This window comes from Amblyraja radiata, chromosome 11 (genome assembly GCF_010909765.2).
Source record: "Amblyraja radiata isolate CabotCenter1 chromosome 11, sAmbRad1.1.pri, whole genome shotgun sequence".
NCBI classification, from domain to species: domain Eukaryota; kingdom Metazoa; phylum Chordata; class Chondrichthyes; order Rajiformes; family Rajidae; genus Amblyraja; species Amblyraja radiata.
Window position 1 is genome coordinate 50386025 of NC_045966.1, and position 19935 is coordinate 50405959.

The following is a 19935-nucleotide window of genomic DNA, read 5'->3' on the forward strand; positions in this document are numbered from 1 at the left end:
ACTCTACCACTGCAATACTATTCCTGTCCAAATGTCATTTCAATGGTATGTTGTACCATTTAAGCGCCTTGAGTATTAGAAAGGCGCTATATAAATCCCATCCATTATTATTATTACCTGAATCCTTTTTGAGTTTGACTGTAAAAATGTACCGTGATAATGCTGTGATAATGTTCTGTAACGTGATTAAACGTTTCTAAGTTTTATTAGTCTGAGCTGATTTAGTTGAGATGCGCTCGGGGGGGATAAATGTTGGGATTGTTCTCAACATGTCTAGGATGATGGTCAACATATTTTTTCATAAATAAACTACTGCCCCTGACAATAACATTTGCAGAATGTCCTCAACACTTAAGCAAGATGTCCTGGTGAATGGGGAAGTATAATTTATCACCCTATTCCGAAGATACGTTTGGATATGTAAGCCATATCTTCAGGTAGCTTCAAAAGACATCAATTTTACCATGACACGACACGATGAAGAATACTCATAATTGAAAAGAATGAAATAATGGAATGTTAGCTAATAATACATGGCAATGTATGTCCATTCTTTAGTAAACACAAAGATCAGAACAAGAGGAGATTCCTCTCCCTTTATCTGTCACAATTTGCCAAAAAGATCACATCCTTTTGCTTATCTTTTGAACCATGGTGTAAGGTAGAAGAAAAATTATTCCAGCCATTGCAAGGTTTAAATTGATTGATTGATTGAAAGATATAGCATGGAAACAGGCCATTTGGTCCACTGAGTACTCACAGACTATCCATCACCTGTTCACATTAGTTCTATGTTATCCCACTTTCACATCCACTGCCTGCACAATTGGGTCAATTTACAGAGACCAATTAACCCTCAAACCTGCACGTCTTTGGGATGTGTAGGAAGGCAACTGCAGATGCTGGTTTAAATCGAAGATAGGCATAAAATGCTGGAGTATGTAACTCAGCGGGACAGGCAGCATCTCTGGAGTTTCAGTCTGAAGAAGGGTCACGACCTGAAACGTCACCCATTCCTTCTCCCCTGAGATGCTGCCTGTCCCGCTGAGATACTCCAGCATTTTGTGTCTATCTTCGGCTTGGGATGTGGCAAGAAGCCGGCGTAGCCAGAGGAAACGCACGCGGTCACAGGGAGAAAGTGCAAACACAGACATCACCCGAGGTCAGGATCCGACCCGCAGTAGCAAGAATACTTTGAATCAAATCCCTCTTACGGTGGCCAACATATATATTTCATAAAGTATGTAAGCGTCAGCTTTCTTCTGGTGCTGTGAGGAAGCGGCTCTATCAGCTGAACCACTGTGCCGCCCGTAAGGTCTATTCTGATGAGGTCTATACCCTGTTCAAAAAGGGCAATATATTCTCAAACAGACTAGCAATGAATCTTTCCTGCATCTATTCTCTTGTGAGGACATTGGCTTATTGCCTCTATTTCTCAGTACTTCAGTCAATGTCTTTGTACATACCTCCTCCCTGTCAAGATGCTGTGATAACAAAATCTCCCCATTCTTTGAGTCAATAGTTAGATGCTGGTTAGGATCTCCATTAACTATTGAATAATGGATCAGATTGTTAAGGGGTCCATCCTTGTCAGAAGCTGTCACCTGAGAAAACACAACAGAATATTTTCAATGTGTTCAAAAAATGGAATAAAAACACAAGTGGCTCAATGGTTCTCTTCCACGCGTTGAGAAAATATGTGAAAAATACGAGGTGCTGTGATCACAAAATCTTTTTATTCTTTGAGTCAATAGTAAAGCACTGCTTAAGATCTCCACTTACTGTAAGGAAATATGAGAATAATGCATGTCGTGAGTTTAACCAGAGGGATCACTACAGGCACAATCTCTGTTCAGACTGCTGGCAATCCCACCTGCATTATCCACACTATGTATGCTCTCCTCCATCTTTCCTGCCTCAACGGTGCACCTCACCTCCAAATGGCTTCCCACTGGTCTAAACACTGGCCCAAATAGGAAACTGTTCATCCTTTGTTACCTTCTCTCCTGACTGAAGGTCCACCTGACATTAGAGAGCTGCAGCATCCAGATGATAATTGCAGATATGGACATTCAGAAGCTGCCCCCCAACTCATCATTATCTTATTCAGCAAACCCTTCAGTAAAGATTTTTAAGACAGTAATTCTAACTCTGTTTATTTTCTTATACAAGCAGAAGCACAAGTGAGCCTACAGACTCGACTGTCACTGGCTGAATTCACCTCTAAACATTTGACAAGAATACAATAATAACTGTATTACCAAGTCTTCTGTTGGCTGTTTATTATTTCAATGATAACTCAGGCCAGCCAGACATTTAATTATAACTTTATTGTTGGGGTTGGCAAGAATCATGAAGATTATTTTCATTTTGCAACTGAAAGTTACCTTTAAAATATTCTATCTGACCTTTGACAGATCAGACACTTGATTTCCCTGCAGGAAGGAGACACAGGGCATAGAATGAAGGAGGTATAGCTCGATCTTACATACCTGAGCTGTTTATAAGCTTGAGGCAGATGGGGTGGAGTTGGTGTGTAACTAATTTATCACCAGGATAGATTGTGTTGTTATTGCTATAAATCATCAGTGCTACATTTCAAGAGCAGTTTCTTTCATGTGCGTCTGTCTGACCACAATTTGACGACAGTAGAATTGTAAAGGTTTTGTTTTCCCACTTACTTTAAGGAGCATTTCTCCCAGTGGAGCATCCTCACTGACCTCGGCAGCATGTACACTGTGGCCAAACATGGGTGGGTTATCATTCACATCCGTGACATTGAAGATTACCGTTGTTGTATCACTGAGCAACGGCTTCCCTTTCCTGTTGCCATCAATTGACAGGTAATACTCCTGGCAGGATTCATAGTCTAGGCTCCCATTCACGTACATGGCTCCTAAACACAGTAACAGATATGGCTTCTTTAGGAAAGGATTAACGTCAATAGATTTCACAATTAAAAAAAATATCTGCCATTTCTCCACTCCACTTGTGTGACTTATAAAATAATCCAAATTCTTAAAGAAGAGCAACAAATCCCTCAGGACCTCTCAAAGTACTTTCATATATAGTGAACTATACTGAAATTCAGAAAGTTAACTTTAGTTTTTACAGATGCAACACTGAAACAGCCCCAAGGCCCAACAAGTCTACGCCGACCAGCGATCGCCCCGTACACCAACACTATCCTACACACTGGGGACATTTTTACAATTTTACGGAAGTCAATTAACCTACAAACCTGCACGTCTTTGGAATATGGGAGGAAACCAGAAGTCCCGGATAAAACCAACACAGTCGCAGGAAGTACAAACCATAGTCATGATCGAACACAGGGTCTTTGGTGCTGTAATGCCCCGTCCCACTTAGGAAACCTGAACGGAAACCTCTGGAGACTTTGCGCCCCACCCAAGGTTTCCGTGCGGTTCCCGGAGGTTTTTGTCAGTCTCCCTACCTGTTTCCACTACCTGCAACCTCTGGCAACCACCTGCAACCTCCGGGAACCGCACGGAAACCTTGGGTGGGGCGCAAAGTCTCCAGAGGTTTCCGTTCAGGTTTCCTAAGTGGGACAGGGGCATAAGGCAGCCACTCTACCCCAGCTTAAGTGTTGCATCCCTAATTGGCCGAGTGAATGTGGCTTTCATTTAATATATGGCCTTGTCTCCACAATGGAAAGTCAGAACGTTTCTCAGACTGCACAGTGTTTCCATGAGGATAGACTTTAACATTGACAGATCATGGCTGTTATGCCTCACTGAAAGGCAGCAATTTTAATAACATAGAAATCTGTCTTTACTTGCAGAAGAGGCAGCATGGAATATGTTCTTACACACCCAGCAAATTTTGGCTAATCTACATTATGAGCCCACCTTCGGCAATATTCAGGATCAGCCATCCAAGTACTGATGCATATTAATCGTACATTTGACAAGCTGCATCTCAAGGCAGACAAAAAGAATGGACACTTTTAGTTGGTGCAAGTGTTACCAGATCTGGAATGACACCCTGCCCTGGTTTCATTGTGTGTTCAAAGCTCAAAGGGAAAAGTCTAGTACTGAATATAAAACAATATATTTCCTGAGGCAGTGAACTGCTTCGGCATGTCTAGGTAAGTCTGCAGTAAAGTGATATGGCTCTTTATGCTTTATTCCATGTGACACATTGCTCTCCCGTCTACACACTTAAAGAATGAGAGAGAATGTGCAGGAAAGAGCTGCAGATACTGGTTTAAATCGAAGAAAGACGCAAAATGCGGGACAGGCAGCATCTGTGGAGAGAATGTTGAGTTGCTCCAGCATTTTGTGTCTATCTAAGAATGAGAGAGAATTATTTCCACATGTTGGTGAAACAAGCAACCGTGCTATTTTGTAGACAAAGGCATGTAGCAGATTCTGGCTTACAAAAAATATATACAAAGTGCTGGAGTAACTCAACTGGTCAGGTAGCATCTCTGGAGAACATGGATAGGTGATGCTTCAGGCTGGAACCCTTCTCCAGTCGGAAGAAGGGTCCTGACCTGAAACATCACCCATCTATGGTCTCCAGAGATGCCACCTGACCTGCTGAGTTACTCCAGCACTTTATCTCTTTAACTGAGTTATTTTACTGCATAACCCCAAGTCCTTCATTTATTGGTGTCCCTTGGTGAATAATGAGTTGATAACAAACATAACATTTATGTTTTATATCATCCTAGCAATATAAATATTGATTTCTCTAATTTCACTTATCCCTTGCATTCCCTCTCTCTCTGTGTCCCTCCCCACCCTAGTCATCCTGCTAGTTTCACTGTTGTCCTGCTGAGTTTCATTGTTTATCACCTCTTCCCAGCCAACAATGGACCATTGTGGGCTCTGCCTTTCCTTGATTATGGGTGCTGGCTCTGATTTGTTCTTTTGATACCTTTCATTCATTTGTTCTTTGTACCTTTTCATAATCCTAATTTCCCTCTCCTCGGACTCTCAGTCTGAAGCAGAGTCTCGACCCGAAACGTCTCCCATTCCTTTTCTCCAGAGGTGCTGCTTGACCCGCTGAGTTACTCCAGCATTTTGTGTCTATCCTTGGTGTAAACCAGCATTTGCAGTTCCTTCCTACACATAAAATCTATCTGATGAACAGCCAAGAATGGCGTAGTAGAATTGATGGGCCGAATGGCCTAATTCTACTCCACTCACTTATGAACTTATGAAGAAACGATACAATATTTACACAGCAGAATGGCAAGCTCAATGATGGAGTAATACTATTGTGTATTATACCGATTACGGCAGTATGATGATTAATAAAAAAACGTTAAAGCCTATATATTTACCTGATTTGGAATCAATGCGGAACTTGCCATGCTCATTGCCATTCATAATGGTGTAAAGGATCTGTGCATTATTCGTGGCATCTCTTGTTAATGCTGACACGCTGAGTATCTCTGCTCCATTCTGCACGTCTTCTGGGACAGTGGCGACATACTCCCTTTGTATAAAGACAGGGATGAACTCTTCAATGCCTATGACTGAAACTATGATAGTGGCAAATGAAGAAAGACTCTGTGGAAGACCATGGTCTCTGGCCTGAACAATAAGGTTAAAGGTTTTCTGCTGCTCCTTGCGTAATGACTTTGCCAGGTATATGACACCAGAGAGCTCCTCCATAGAGAAATACTCATTTGCTGATTCCACTAAGGTGTATGTGATCTCCGAATTGCGACCTATTGATGGAAAAAAAGAGGTCAACCAAAAGCAAGCTAAAATATCCAGATGTTAAGAAGTTAAATACAAAATGCTGGAGTAGCTCAGCGGGTCAAGCAGCAGTTAGAGAAAAGGTATAGGTGACATTTCGGGTCGAGACCCCTCTTCACATGACCAAGGAGAGGTGGAGCCCACGATGGTTCATTGTTGGCTGTGAAAGAGTTGATAACGCAAGGATATATCGATGCGAACAGTGGAAAAGACAGGATGACCAGGAGGGGCGGAGAGAGAGGGAATGCAGGAGTAATTTGAAATTAGAGAAATCACCATTCATATCACTGGGTTGTAAGCTGCCCAAGTGAATTGTGACGTGCTATTCCTCCAATTTGTTTGTGGCCTCATTCTGACAGTGGAGGAGGCCAGGACAGAATGGGAAGGAAAGTTAAAATATTTGGCAACCGGGAGATCACATAGGCAAAGGCGGACTGAGCGCAGGTGTTCAGCGTAACGACCGCCCAGTCTGCACTTGGTGTCTAATTTAAGCCAGGAAGGATAATGAAGGACAGGGATTTCTCCAATGCTGTGCATGCCATGCAGTGCAAGACCAGTGTCAAACTGAGTTTGGCTATTCCTCTGAAGAATAACCCATCACAAAATCTGAAGAATCACAAGAGTCTGAAGAAGAATCTCGACGCAAAACGTCACCTATTCCTTTTCTCCAGAGATGCTGCCTGTCTCGCTGAGTTACTCCAGCATTTCGTATCTATCATTGGTTATTCCTTGGTGATTTAGAATACGAATTGGTTAAATGCCTGTATATTCAGTCAGAACCCCACAGGCCTGAATGTGAAATGAAGTGTACAGCATAGCCATGGACAGATTTGAGAATCAGTGCACGTTAATGGTATAACAGCCCTAGTAATAATAATAAATAAGTCTGAATTGCATAGTTAATGAGTCACTGGGAAGAAGAAATATTTCAGGTGAAGATCCTTCTTCAAAGCAGAAAAAAGAATGTGAACATACATTTTAATATAATAGGATAATAAGCGAGGGGGGTAGATAAAGTTGCTGCTTCTGTTTATTATAATTAAGGCATTATTAGTGAATCGGGCAATTTCACATCACAACTGCATTCCTGTTTCCAGGCAGTAGATGTTTACATTTGTGAGTGTGTAGCGCGTTATGGAAGGTTGTTTGACCAGCTCTTTCTCAACTCTGACATCATTAACGTTGGCTTGTCTAGGCTCTCCACAGATATTAGCTTGCCTGCCAAATGATTCCAGCTGTATCTGTTTTGTTTCAGATTATGGGCACCCATAGTACCTTACTCTCTCTGGCTAAAAGGGAACCAATTGACGCTAAGCCAATGCATGCACCACGTTTGTGAACCTCACAGGTGAGTGAGGGCCGACTTACAAAGCCAAATATGGACACTTGCCGGTGACTATTTGGGATTCTTAATCCAATACCAATCACAATGATTGATCCACTTACCAATATCCGGATCCCTGGCATGGACAACTGCCACAGGGGTCTTAACAGTGGTGTTATCAAAGACAGATACCGCATACTGTGAGGCGGAGAATTTGGGAGGGTTGTCGTTCACATCTTGTAGAACAATGCTGATATCTGCCTCGCAATATCGGCCACTCCCGTCAGATGCTTTTGCAACCAGGTTGTACACAGCTTGATTCTCACGGTCCAGAGTCCCAACCGTCATCAGTTTTCCTAAGGTGGGGAAGAGAAACAGGTATTAAGTGCAATAATTTGCCATGCAAATTTTTAACAATGCTCTAATGACTCAAATAAGTTCACTTTACTGAATAACTCAGCCAAGCCAAACAGGAAAGTCTAGGTTCAGTCCCAGCCTATATTGAGTCTACTCGTCACCGCTGGGACTGCTATTGTTGCCCTTAGGCCTCATACAGCAGGTGACGGAGAAAAATAGATGTGCTCATATGGTCAACTTCATATGGATTTCAGAACATCCCATGTTTTTGATGGCCATGCAATATTTATGCAGCAGATTAACTGTAGTGATGCAGAAAAGGCATTGGCCAATTTGTGCACAGATAGTTCTCATGAACAGCAAAGAGAATAATAATTAGATAATCTGTTTTAGAAATTGTGACCAAGGGAAAATATTGGCCAACTTAGCAGGGATACTCTCCTGGTCTTCTTCGTAGTGATGCTGTGGGATGGCTAATATGAGAAGACATAGACAGAAGTGATTAACTTACTACATGGTTTGATGTTATTAATTTTTATGTTTAATTTTCTTTTTCTGAAATAGTTTAATTTTTTTTAAATTGATGACCTTAATATTTTAATGGCTTTTACATTACGCTGAACACCAGAAACATTGAAAAGTCACTGGGCAGCACAGTGGTGCAACTATTACAGCTGCTGCTTCACAGTGCCAGAGACCCGGCTTCGATCCTGACTTTGGATGCTGTGTGTGTGGAGTTTGCACGTTCTCCCTGTAAATGGGTGGGTTTCCTCTGGGTGCTCTGGTTTCCGCCCACTTTCCACAGACGTGCGGGTTTATAGGTGCATTAGCCTCTGCGAATTGCCCCGGGTGCATAGGGAGTGGCTGAGAAAGTGGGATGACAGAGAACTAATGTGAACTAGTGTGAACGGCGAGCATGGCCTCTGTTTGCCAAACGGCCCGTTTCCTTGCTGTATCTTGCTATTAATAAATCAATTCAATCCATCAAGACAGTCTGGAGCTTATCAGTTCCAAGATATCACTGTTACCAGTACTGTCTGGATCCTTATGTGCAAGTTTGTGGAGTAGGGCTTGATGCCAGAACCCGATTCAGAGACAAGAACATCACAATCCAAGGCACAGTTGATAATCAACAAAAAGTAAACTCATGCCTGGTGTCTAAGTAAGTAAGTAATAAGCAAGAATTCTATGCAAGTTAGAATTTCAATGTTCTATTGTGGGACATGTGACAATAAAACACTCTTGGCTCTCTTGACTCTTGCTGCATGCTAAGCATCTACCCTGCTTGAAGTGCGCTTCTATGATTGACAGATAAGAACAAGATTGGCCTCTTTGGTCAAGTCTCCACATATTATAAATCCCACTCTTGCTCGCAAGTTCTCACAGATATTTCACTTATGTTCACTTGAGTAATCACTAGGTTGGTCAGGAAACAATGGCTAACCAATCAACCAATGCCTGTGGAACCATAGTCCAAAAAAGTGTGGTGGACTATGACTAGCCAAGTCATTCCATTCACATTACATCAGAAATGACTTCAATTTTCGTAAGCAAATGTTTCTAAAGGTATTTCTAAACAATATTGAATGAGCCCATCCGGTCCATCGAGTCTATACCAGCTCACAAACCAATTCTGTTCCGCCTCTAATATTCCCATTAAACCTTTCTCAACACATTTCAATCAATTCTTCCACTCATGAGGGACATACCTCCTCGAGATGTGGAAGGAAACCAGGGCACCTGGAGGAAACCCAAAAGGTCAGGATTGAACCTAGGTCACAGGAGATGTGAGACAGCAGCTCTAGTTTCTAGTCTGTGCCACTAGTTTCTACATAGGTTCTAGCCCAGGGGTGGGGAATCTTTTCATGTTGGAATGCCGCATTAAGTTAGCTGTAATCTAAGGCCGGATCCAAGAAACGTCAATTAGATATACTTCAAAATGTACATTATTTTGTTAAAATAGCCCTCATGACTTACTAATGTTTTAATTGTGGCCGTCAGTCGGGTAGGATTATTTTGTTGAATCTTCTTTTATTCTTTAATATTTTAAATACGTTCATTTTAAGATTAAAATAAAAATAATAAAAGACAAAAACATACTAATAAAAATAAAAGGATTTGTTCTACAAAATTTGGATTCATTCAAAAGGCCGCACTTAATGGCCTAGAAGGCCGCATGTGGCCTTAAGGCCGCAGGTTCCCTACACCTGTTCTAGCCACTTCAATTACGCAACATTTAACCTGTGGCCTTCCTCATAGAGATACACCAAGCTTCAGTGTATCCCTCAGCATACAGGTCAGGTCCAAAGAATGGGTCATTCTGCAGGACTTGATCCTGGACAGCTTATTGCATGGGAAAACCAACAACTTTAGGGCAGACCATGAGGGGTCTTTCACTGAGTTGATCATTTTCCAACCAAATTGGTATTTGTGTCAGTGTACGTCCCTTAGAGTAGCTCGAGGAACACAGGGTATTCTGTTATGCAGCTGTTTGCGCTCTACCCGGATAAACACCATTGCATCTCTTTCAAAACCTTCTCAGATAATGTTCATTCCTCGAATTAGATGTTTAGCCATCTTATCCCCAATGTAACCATTTTGAGGGTAGTGCCTGATGGCGTAACGACACCAGCTGCCCAGGAAGAATCTTCACGATAGGATAAGCGAGGTTTTGTTGCATGTTTGAACAATCTGGTATTGAGACGTTCTGCCCAGTGATTTAGACAGCATTTCCTGAAGGGCTTTGACGACATTCACGGAGATCATAGCCTGACTGACTTGGGGCATCAGAGTGGCGCAGCGGTAGAGTTGCTGCCTTATAGAGACCTGGCTACTGGGTGCTGTCTGTATGTTCTCCTTGTGACCGTGTGGGTTTTCCCCGTGAGCTCACTTTCCACCCACACTCCAAAGACTTAGGATTGTAGGTTAATTGACTTTGGTAAAAATTGAAAATTGTCCCTAGTGATTAGGATAGTGCTAGTATACGGGAATCGGTGGTTGGGGCAGTCTCAATGGGCCTAAAGACTCACAATCAAAGGTGTGCTTCTGGAACGAGTGGTGCAGTGGGCCACACATGGAGCGGCCCAGTCACAGTCAAAGGAACGTTCCACAGTTTTGTGGCCAGGCTGGGGTCAGGAAGAACTTCAGTGTGTTGTGTTTATGTACCTAGCTTGATGTAGCCACACACTAAGATAACCATCGGGGTGAGGACAACATTAGGTGTGTTTTTCCCCTCTCTCTCAATGTGTGTACATTGTGTTTCTCAATAAAACATGATTTATTTTTGATCTCCAGATAAACTGGTAAAGGACTAGGTTTGAGACAGATAAAAGGGATAGGTTATACTCCTACTGTGTTTGTACAAAGTCATGAGAGGAAGTGTTAAAAAACATGAGGGCAATAGGTTGGGTAAATGCCCAGTCTTTTGCCCAGAGTAGGGGAATCAAGAACCAAAGGACATAGGTTTAAACTGAGGGGAGGAGGAGGGGGGGGGGGGGGGGGGAGATTTAATAGGAACCTGAGGGGTAACCTTTTTACACAAAGGGTGATGGGTGTATGGAACGAGCTGCAGGAGGAAGTAGTTGAGGTAGATACTATTGCAACACTTAAGAATCATTTAGATAGGTACATGGATAGGATAGGTTCAGATTAATATGGGCAACATGCAGGCAGATGGGATTAGTGTAGATGGGACATGTTGGTCCATGTGGTCAGAAAGGCCTGTTTCTGCATTGTATGACTATATATAGCAAAGCCAAGAACACATGATCAGGTTCCTTCTTGTTATCATGTAGAATTTCTAGTTTTCCACTCACATCTATATGCTCCACCATGTTCTTGTTCTCTTGCAGGTGCTGCTGAAAACTGTGCCCTGTATGTGTTCGTAACTTGAGAACCTCTATCAGCTCCAGGCTGCAAGGGCGCTTATCGCATTTTGTTTGATATGGGTAAATAGCACAGTGCTATTTTAATATAAACTTCAAAATCAACTGTTTATTTCTTACCTGTCTGTGGGTCAAGTCGAAACATGTTAGCGCCTGGCCCCAGCAGAGTGTAGGAAATCTGAGCGTTGATGCCAGCATCTGGGTCCATTGCAGCAACTTTCAAAATGTACTGTCCCCACGGAGCACCTTCAGAAATGATTTCATTGTACATCAGCTGTGAAAGGAAAGGCCAAGTTCAAAATACAAAATGGCTGAAGTGCTGTCCTGTCTTTATTCTAAATCCATAAAAGCTAAATGCCAATATTCACGTTTCCAGAATACAATGTCCCATGACCACTGAAAGAAGAAAATCTAACACGTTGTAATACACATTATCATAGAAACATAGAAAATAGGTGCAGGAGTAGGCCATTCGGCCCTTCGAGCCTGCACCGCCATTCAATATGATCATGGCTGATCATCCAACTCAGTATCCTGTACCTGCTTTCTCTACATACACCCTGATCCCTGTAGCCACAAGGGCCACATCTAACTCCCTCTTAAATATAGCCAATGAACTGGCCTCAACTACCTTCTGTGGCAGAGAATTCCAGAGATTCACCACTCTCTGTGTAAAAAATGTTTTTCTCATCTCAGTCGTAAAAGATTTCCCCTTTATCCTTAAACTATGACCCCTTGTTCTGGACTTCCCCAACATCGGGAACAATCTTCCTGCATCTAGCCTGTCCAACCCCTTAAGAATTTTGTAAGTTTCTATAAGATCCCCCCTCAATCTTCTAAATTCTAGCGAGTACAAGCATTGTAATATAACAGTGACTCACGGAGGTCGATAGATTCTTCATTAGTACGGGTGTCATGGGGAGAAGGCAGGAGAATGGGCCTAAGAAGGAAAGAAACTCTGCCGTTCATTATGATTGAATGGCGGAGTAGATGTGATGGTCCGAATGGCCTAATTCTGCTCCTATCACTTACGAACTTAAGGTCATTCCTTCTTCTCACCGCCGCCATCAGGCAGAAGATACAGAAGCTTGAAAGCATGCAACACCAGACTTGGAAACAGCTTCTTCCCTTCTATTCTCAGATCTTTGAATGGCCCTTCCATAAGCTGGGGGATGGTCCAATTCTCTTCTACTCCATTGTGGACGTTAAACTTTGTCTCTGGAATTGTTGTGCTATAAAGCTACAATGCTGAGAACGTTGTACCTTCCCCTTCGCTCGACCTATTGTACTTGAGCTAGGCTTGATTGTATTTATGTGGAGTATTATCTGATTTGGTTAGAGAGCATGCAAAACAAAACTTTTTGCTGCATCTTGGTACACATGACACTAATAAACCTAAACCTATCTCCACAACTGTGTAGGAGTTAATATATTGTATACTGCACCTTTAATGAAAGTATTGCACAGAGGTTAACATGTTAATATAAAAAAGTTCTTGGTGGACTCTAAACCCTTTGATGTGTTCTCTGAGGTCAGAGATAATTGCCAAGGATTGTGGTGGAGTTTCTAACGATGTGCTACCACTGTTGAAATTTTAATTACTGGCGTAGGTGTTGTTAGAAAATAGAACATAAGAACATATGAAAGATAGGAACATAGATAACGAGAAAGATACATTTAAGAACATACAGCACAAGAACAGGCCCTTCAGCCCATAATGTCTGTGCTAACACGATGTCAAGTTAAATTAATCTCCTCAGCCTGCATGTGACCCACATCCCTCCATACCCTGCATGTCCATGCATCCATTTAGAACCTTCTTAAATAAGCCTATCACCTCTGCTTCCATCACCATTCCTTGCACCCACTCGATGATGGCTCGATTATAAACATGTATTGTCTTTCCGCTGACAGGTGAGCACGTAACAAAAGCTTTTCACTGTACCTCGGTACACGTGACACTAAACTAAACTGTAAATTGTTTTTGCACCCTCTCCAAAGTTGAGGTATAATTACCGGTTGACAATGTGGGCTGTTGTCATTAACGTCCTGAACAAGGACCTCAACCATAGACTCCGCCAGAAACCTGCCGTCAGTGGCCGTGATATTCAAAACATATCTTTCTCTCTCCTCTCGGTCCAGTGGTTCCTTTACAAAAACACGCCACTGGTTTTGGAACTTTTCAATAGCAAACTGGCCCAGGAGATCACCGTCTGCAAAACAAGTTGTTAATTCACAGATTTTCATGGCAAGCATTGTGACTTAAACGGCGGCAGATTTAGTTGTAGCTTTGTCTGACAACAGTTTTAGTTGCCCAAATTGTTAGTGTGAACTTTAATTCTGAGATTATTCGTCAACTGAAGGAAAAATGCTGGACTAACTCAGCGGGTCAGGCAGCATCCCTGTAGAACATGGATAGGTGACATTTCAGATAGGGATGCTTCTTCAGACTCAGGGTCCTGACCCAAAACGTCACCGATTCATGTTCTCCAGAGATGCTGCCTGGCCTGCTGAGGTACTCCAGCACTTTCTGCCTTTCCTTGGTAAACCAGCATCTGCAGTTCCTTGTATCTTCATCAACTGAAAGCGTGAAATCAAGAAAATAACATCCTGACAATATTGGTGGCTTAGAAGAGTGAAATATGAGCAGGCCCGAATGGTCTTTTAATGCAACAGGTCAATTATATTGGGAGCCCTTCCTAAACTGCAGTTCCCTTCCATTGCCACAACAGACAAGACAATCTATACTGCTTGTTTAAGAAGGAACTGCAGATGCTGGAAAATCGAAGGTAGACAAAAATGCTGGAGAAACTCAGCGGGTGAGGCAGCATCTATGGGGCGAAGGAAATAGGCAACTTTTCGGGTCGAAACCCTTCTTCAGACTGATGTGAGGGTGGGGTGGGGTGGGGGGAGAGAGGAAGAGGAGGAGCCAGTGGGCTGAGGGAGAGCTGAGGAGGAGAAAGTAGGGACTATCTGAAATTAGAGAAGTCAATGTTCATACCGCTGGAGTGCAGACTGCCCAAGCACCACACCTAAATAATAGGTGGAGCTAGTGACCTAATTTATTTGTATCTCAGTAGTTCTTGCTGCAACTTCCTAGAGCAGCAAGAATATGGGTTTGGCACATTCTGAAGCGTATTTGTTTCAGGAGTCACACCACACAGCACAGGAACAGGTGCCGAACATAAAGCCGAGCTGCACTGATCTCATCTGCCTGCAACTGATCCGTGTCCCTCCATTCTCTGCATAGCTATGCATCCATTTAAAACCCTCTTAAATACCCCTTTCGTGTTTGCCTCCATCACCATCCCTGGCAGCTCATTCCAGGTACCTACTACTCTGTATATACCTTGAAGCCATGCCCTCTAGCATTGAACATTTCCATCCTGGGAAAATGGTTCTGGCTGTCTATCCTATCTATGCCTCTCATAAACCTCCAACGTTCCAGAGAAAATAATCCCAAGTTCATCCAACCTCTTCCTGTAGCTGAAACCCTCTAATCCAGGCAGGACTCTGGTAAACCTCCTCTGCACCCTCTCCAAAGCATCCGCATCTTTCCTATAATGGGGCAACCAGAACTGCACGTAATACTCCAAATGTAAATGATGTAATAGGAAGACTATGTGGGGAATGGATTAGGGCAAATACAGTCAGCAATGAAATTAAATTGATCAGCATACCATCATCTTCACCGCCTGACAGTAAATGACAGAAGGTATTTGCGGAAAAAACAGTTAAATCAATGGGATGGAAATCAGACACGAATTGGCTGAATTCTACTCAGTGAAGTTAGTGAAGGTAAAAATCATACCCATTATTCTGGTGGAACATAATTAAATTTCTAACTTATTGATGTAAATGTATTTTTCAAAAGGGTTACCTGTAATGTAGCAGGTGGCTTGTCTGTTGGATTCTGTAACATCGGCATCTGTCATACTGAGGGCAACGACCACTTCCCCGGGTTGGCTGTCTTCACTGACCAAACCCTTGTAGATGTTCCTTGTGAACTGAGGGGGATTGTCGTTTTCATCACTGACCTCAACCTCGACCATGGCCGTTGAGGACAGCTGCACTTTTCTCCCATGATCAAAGGCCACCACGGCAAACTTGTACCTTCTCTTTGTTTCGCAGTCCAGTTCCTTCAGGGTAGTGAGCCACCCACTCACACCGTCAATGGCAAAGACATCGCCAACATCATCAAACCCACTGGAGAGGCTGTAGGTCACATGTCCATTGGTTCCTGTATCCTGGTCATTGGCAGTTACTTGTATCACCGTGGTTCCTGCTGGCATGTTTTCTGGGACAAAAGCTTTGTACGGATTGGCCTCAAAAATGGGTTGGTTATCGTTGACATCCTTTACCTGGATATTGATAGACACTGAAGAAGCCACCTCAATGTCTCCATGGAAACACTGGGCAATGACTTCAATTTGGTACCACTTTGTTTTCTCATGGTCAATGTTCTTGCCAATTTTCAAGGTTCCAGTCTTCTCGTCGAGGGTAAACACTCCATCCTTGTTGCTCTCATCAGTGTTTCCCTTCACCAGGCTATAGATAACGGGTTGGTCCGCTTCTGCCGTGACCAGACCAATTTCTGACCCAGCGGGGAGATCCTCTGAAGCAGAGAAGGAGTACAGTGGTTCTGAGAATCGAGGGATTGAGAGTTCAGGTGGGATAACCTTAACAATGACGGGAACGCAGGAATTCTTCTGCGGAGAGCCCCCGTCCTGAGCCTTCACATAGTAGGTAAACGAGTTGTTCTCCAGTCCAACCAAGCTCTCCTTGATCGTGATAAATCCCGTGTGAGGGTTGATCTCCAATATATCCTCGATTTTGTCACTGCTGGAGGCAACAGAGTAGGTGACATCAGCATTCATCCCTTCGTCAGCATCTATAGCCACTATCTGGATGACAGGAGCTCCTTTAAGGGTGCTGGCAGGGATATGCACCTTGTACTCAGCAGCCTGGAATTGAGGGGCATTGTCATTTTCGTCAGTCAATATAATATTCACAGTACAGAAGTCCACCTTGCCACCGCCATCCTTTGCCATTATTTTAATGGCAATGAGCTTTTCCGTCGAGTTCTCGCGATCCAACTTCTGAGAGGTCAAAATATCACCACTGTTATCGATGCTAAATTTCTCTTTTGCTAACTTATTTATGATGGTGTAGTCAATGCTGCCATATGGACCGGAGTCTGGATCAACAGCTAGGAGTTGTACCACATGTGTCCCCACCGCTGTGTTCTCAGCAAGTTCAACCTCGTAGATGCTTTGATCAAACATGGGCTTGTATTTGTTTGTCTTGGAAGTTCTAATTTGGACTGGTATCGATCGCCTGAAAACTCGGTCAGAAACAGACACATTCAAGTGGTAATTTGCTTCCAATATTTTCTTGCAAGAATTAGAGACAGAAATGATTCCTGATTTTGTTCCGATTGTAAAATGTCTCTGCTCGTTCCCTTCCAAGATGTTATACTCTAGGTTGTTGATGTCCATGTTATCTGAATCTCTTGCATGCACCCGTATAACAAAATGGCCACAAGTAGCCACTTCACTTATAGTTGTCTCGTACTGGTTCTGTTGGAATATAGGCGGATTGTCATTAAAATCCGAAATGTTTACATTGAGAAGGACTTCGCTGCTTAATGAAGGGATACCATTATCCACAGCCCTAATTATAAGACTGTAATGTTGTGTCTGTTCGTAATCAAGTAGGCGTGCTGTTGTTACAAGACCATTGGAGGTGTCAATATGGAAATATTCTGAACCATTGGTAGCAGCTGCAAACTGGTAGCTAATAGCTTGATGTCTTCCAGAATCAGCATCAGTGGCACTCACTCTCACCACAGAAGTACCAATGGCCGAGATCTCAGATATCGTTGCACTGTAGACCTTTTCTGTAAAGATGGGAGGGTTGTCATTGACATCTTCAACTTCAATCTCAATGATGGCCTCTGCATAAGATCCGGTCACTGAATCTGTGGCCCTCACGGTCAGCACATGCTTTGTCTGCCTTTCATAATCCAAGGAATTGATGACACTCAGTACTCCAGCCTTGAACTCAATGGCGAAGAGGTGCAATGCACTCTCAGTGACAATGTTGTAGATCACACGGAATCCTGAAGGGTTGTAGGCATGCACATGAAAAACTGGAGTGTAGGGAGAAATATTTTCAGGCACATTGACCCTGTAGTAGGCTTTCTCAAACATAGGGGTGATTTTATCTCTTACGGTGACAACTACTTCAGCCTGTGCATAAAGTGGAGGATCCCCCCTATCTTGAGCGATAACAGCTAATATATACTTATCCGCAGCGTCAGAGTCAAGGTGCTTACTAAGTGAAATATCTCCAAGGTAGGGATCAATCCAGAAGTACCTGTAGTGATCCAGAAGGTTGTAATGGATGACTGCATTATCTCCTGTGTCTTTATCATTAGCAGTGACTTGGTAAATAACATCCCCTGGCTCTGCATCATCTTGGACAGTACTTAGATAAGGCAAATGGACAAATTTCGGTGCATTGTCATTCATGTCCTCCACGAAGACTTTAACCGAGGTGTGGGCAACTCTGGGAGGATTGCGCATATCACGGGCCTCAACAACAAACTCGTATTCCTCCTGTTCCTCGCGGTCACATGCCACTCCAGTTGTTTGAAACACGCCCGATGTGTAGATGATTCTAAACTTTTCATCTGGATTTAATATGTAATAAAAGATGGGTTCGTTTAACTGATTGCCAGATGCTTTCACGACACCTAAGGTTTCAGCCAGCGTAGTGTTCTCTAACACTGAGAATGAATACAAGCGCTGAGCAAATGTTAGGCCACTCTCCTTTATATCGGATATTTTTATTTTTACCACCGCAGTGCTTTTATACGTCCCGTCAGATGCTCTGACCGTCAATTCAATATAGCCTTTGAGATTGGCTGCATCCTTGACAGAAATTAGACCAGTCAGTGAGTCAATAGCGAATGCCCCCTCGTTATCACCTTCCACTATACTGTACGTAATCTCCGAGAAGCTGTCAGAGTCCGCATCTGCTGCTTTAACTGTGTGAACAGCGGTCCCATTGAGAGCAGGTATTAGCAATGTGGTTTCATACAACTCTTTCTCAAACCGTGGAGGGCAATCGTTAATATCCGTTACCATTATAGTGATACGTGCCACGTCCATTGCAAATAGACTCGGATGCCCTCGATCATGCACCTGCACCGTGAGATGAAAGATCGAGTTCATTTCATGGTCAATGATAGCAGCTGTGCTCAGGATTCCCATATTGGAATCAATAGTGAAGTATTTCAGTATATCAGGTTCCATGATCTGATACACCAACATGCCATTGATATCTTGGTCTCGATCAGTAACTTGGATTATAAGAGGTGCATTTCTGTCATCCAACACAAGGCTGTTTATTGGAGAGTTCTCAACAATTCTACCAATGTACTCAGATTGAACAAAGACAGGAGCATTGTCATTTTCATCTAAAATGTCTATTAACACCATAATATTGTTGGATAGACCAGCCGTATTGGTACCTTGAATTTTTAGTTTATAAACTGAAATCGTTTCAAAATCCAACTTCTTATGAACTGATATTACTCCCGAAAATGAGTTGATATGAAATGCGTCATCTATGTTTCCATTCTTAATTTCATAAGTGACTGCTGACTGGCTGGTTGCAGATACCATTGCAACAGAAGATCCAATGTCAGTTCCTTCACTGATTTCTGCAAAATATTCCTTCATCAAAAACTTGGGAGGTGAATTATCGGAAACTATGACAATAATATCAACACGGACAAGTGTGCTGAGCTGAGGATAGCCTTGATCCTTGGCATTCACTGTCAAACTGTAGGATCCTTTGACAGCTTGATCTAGCATCTTAGCCACGGTTATCTTGCCTGAAGCAGGGTCAATGGCAAACGCATTGCCGTTGTTGCCTGGAAAACATTTGGAAGGAAGGTCACAGTTTACATGACTAGTAAAGGTGAAGGTTTGCAGCTTAGAAGACAAGATATTTGGGGACTATCCTACTTATCCTACATCCTGCTCATGAACATGCTGTTATACAAACGTTTGTAGCAAGTCTGCAGCTTCCATATATTTTGCTTAGTGTGCGAACAATAAACTTTCAAGGAAAAAAGAGTAACGACCCAATATTTTACTGCCAGATATACAAGCATTTGACAATTGTCAACACGTGTTCAACTGGTTTCAGTCTTAATTATAAAATATGGCCAAAATGAATACTCCACTATTCTATGCACAGTTAAAAGAGAAAGTATAGTGGAATACTCTATCTGGCCTTGCACATAGTGCAGATTCATCATTGGGTCATTTGTTCACTTCTAGGTAGAGAGACAATTAAGGAATCAGTCTGTCCCTAATGCCCCTGTCCCACTTAGGAAACCTGAACAGAAACCTCTGGAGACTTTGCGCCCCACCCAAGGTTTCCGTGCGGTTCCCAGAGGTTGCAGGTGGTTGCCGGAGGTTGCAGGTAGTGGAAGCAGGTAGGGAGACTGTCAAAAACCTCCGGGAACCGCACGGAAACCTTGGGTGGGGCTCAAAGTCTCCAGAGGTTTCCGTTTAGGGTTTCCTAAGTGGGACAGGGGCATCAGAGTGCAGAGCAAGTTCAC

At 42.9% G+C, this 19935-nt stretch overlaps 1 protein-coding gene across 1 annotated transcript in view; it reads right to left on the bottom strand.

Moving 5' to 3' along the window:
- The window catches only part of LOC116978624 (protocadherin Fat 1-like), a 157748-nt gene that overhangs the window by 31898 nt on the left and 105915 nt on the right, over nt 1–19935 (bottom strand). Inside the window, exons 10-16 of the mRNA XM_033029910.1 lie at nt 15178–19239; nt 13314–13510; nt 11418–11571; nt 7179–7412; nt 5312–5701; nt 2682–2896; nt 1467–1604 (exon numbers count right to left, since the gene is read on the bottom strand). Of these exons, the coding sequence (XP_032885801.1) occupies nt 1467–1604; nt 2682–2896; nt 5312–5701; nt 7179–7412; nt 11418–11571; nt 13314–13510; nt 15178–19239 (5390 nt within the window). The remainder of the gene's footprint in view (nt 1–1466; nt 1605–2681; nt 2897–5311; nt 5702–7178; nt 7413–11417; nt 11572–13313; nt 13511–15177; nt 19240–19935) is intronic.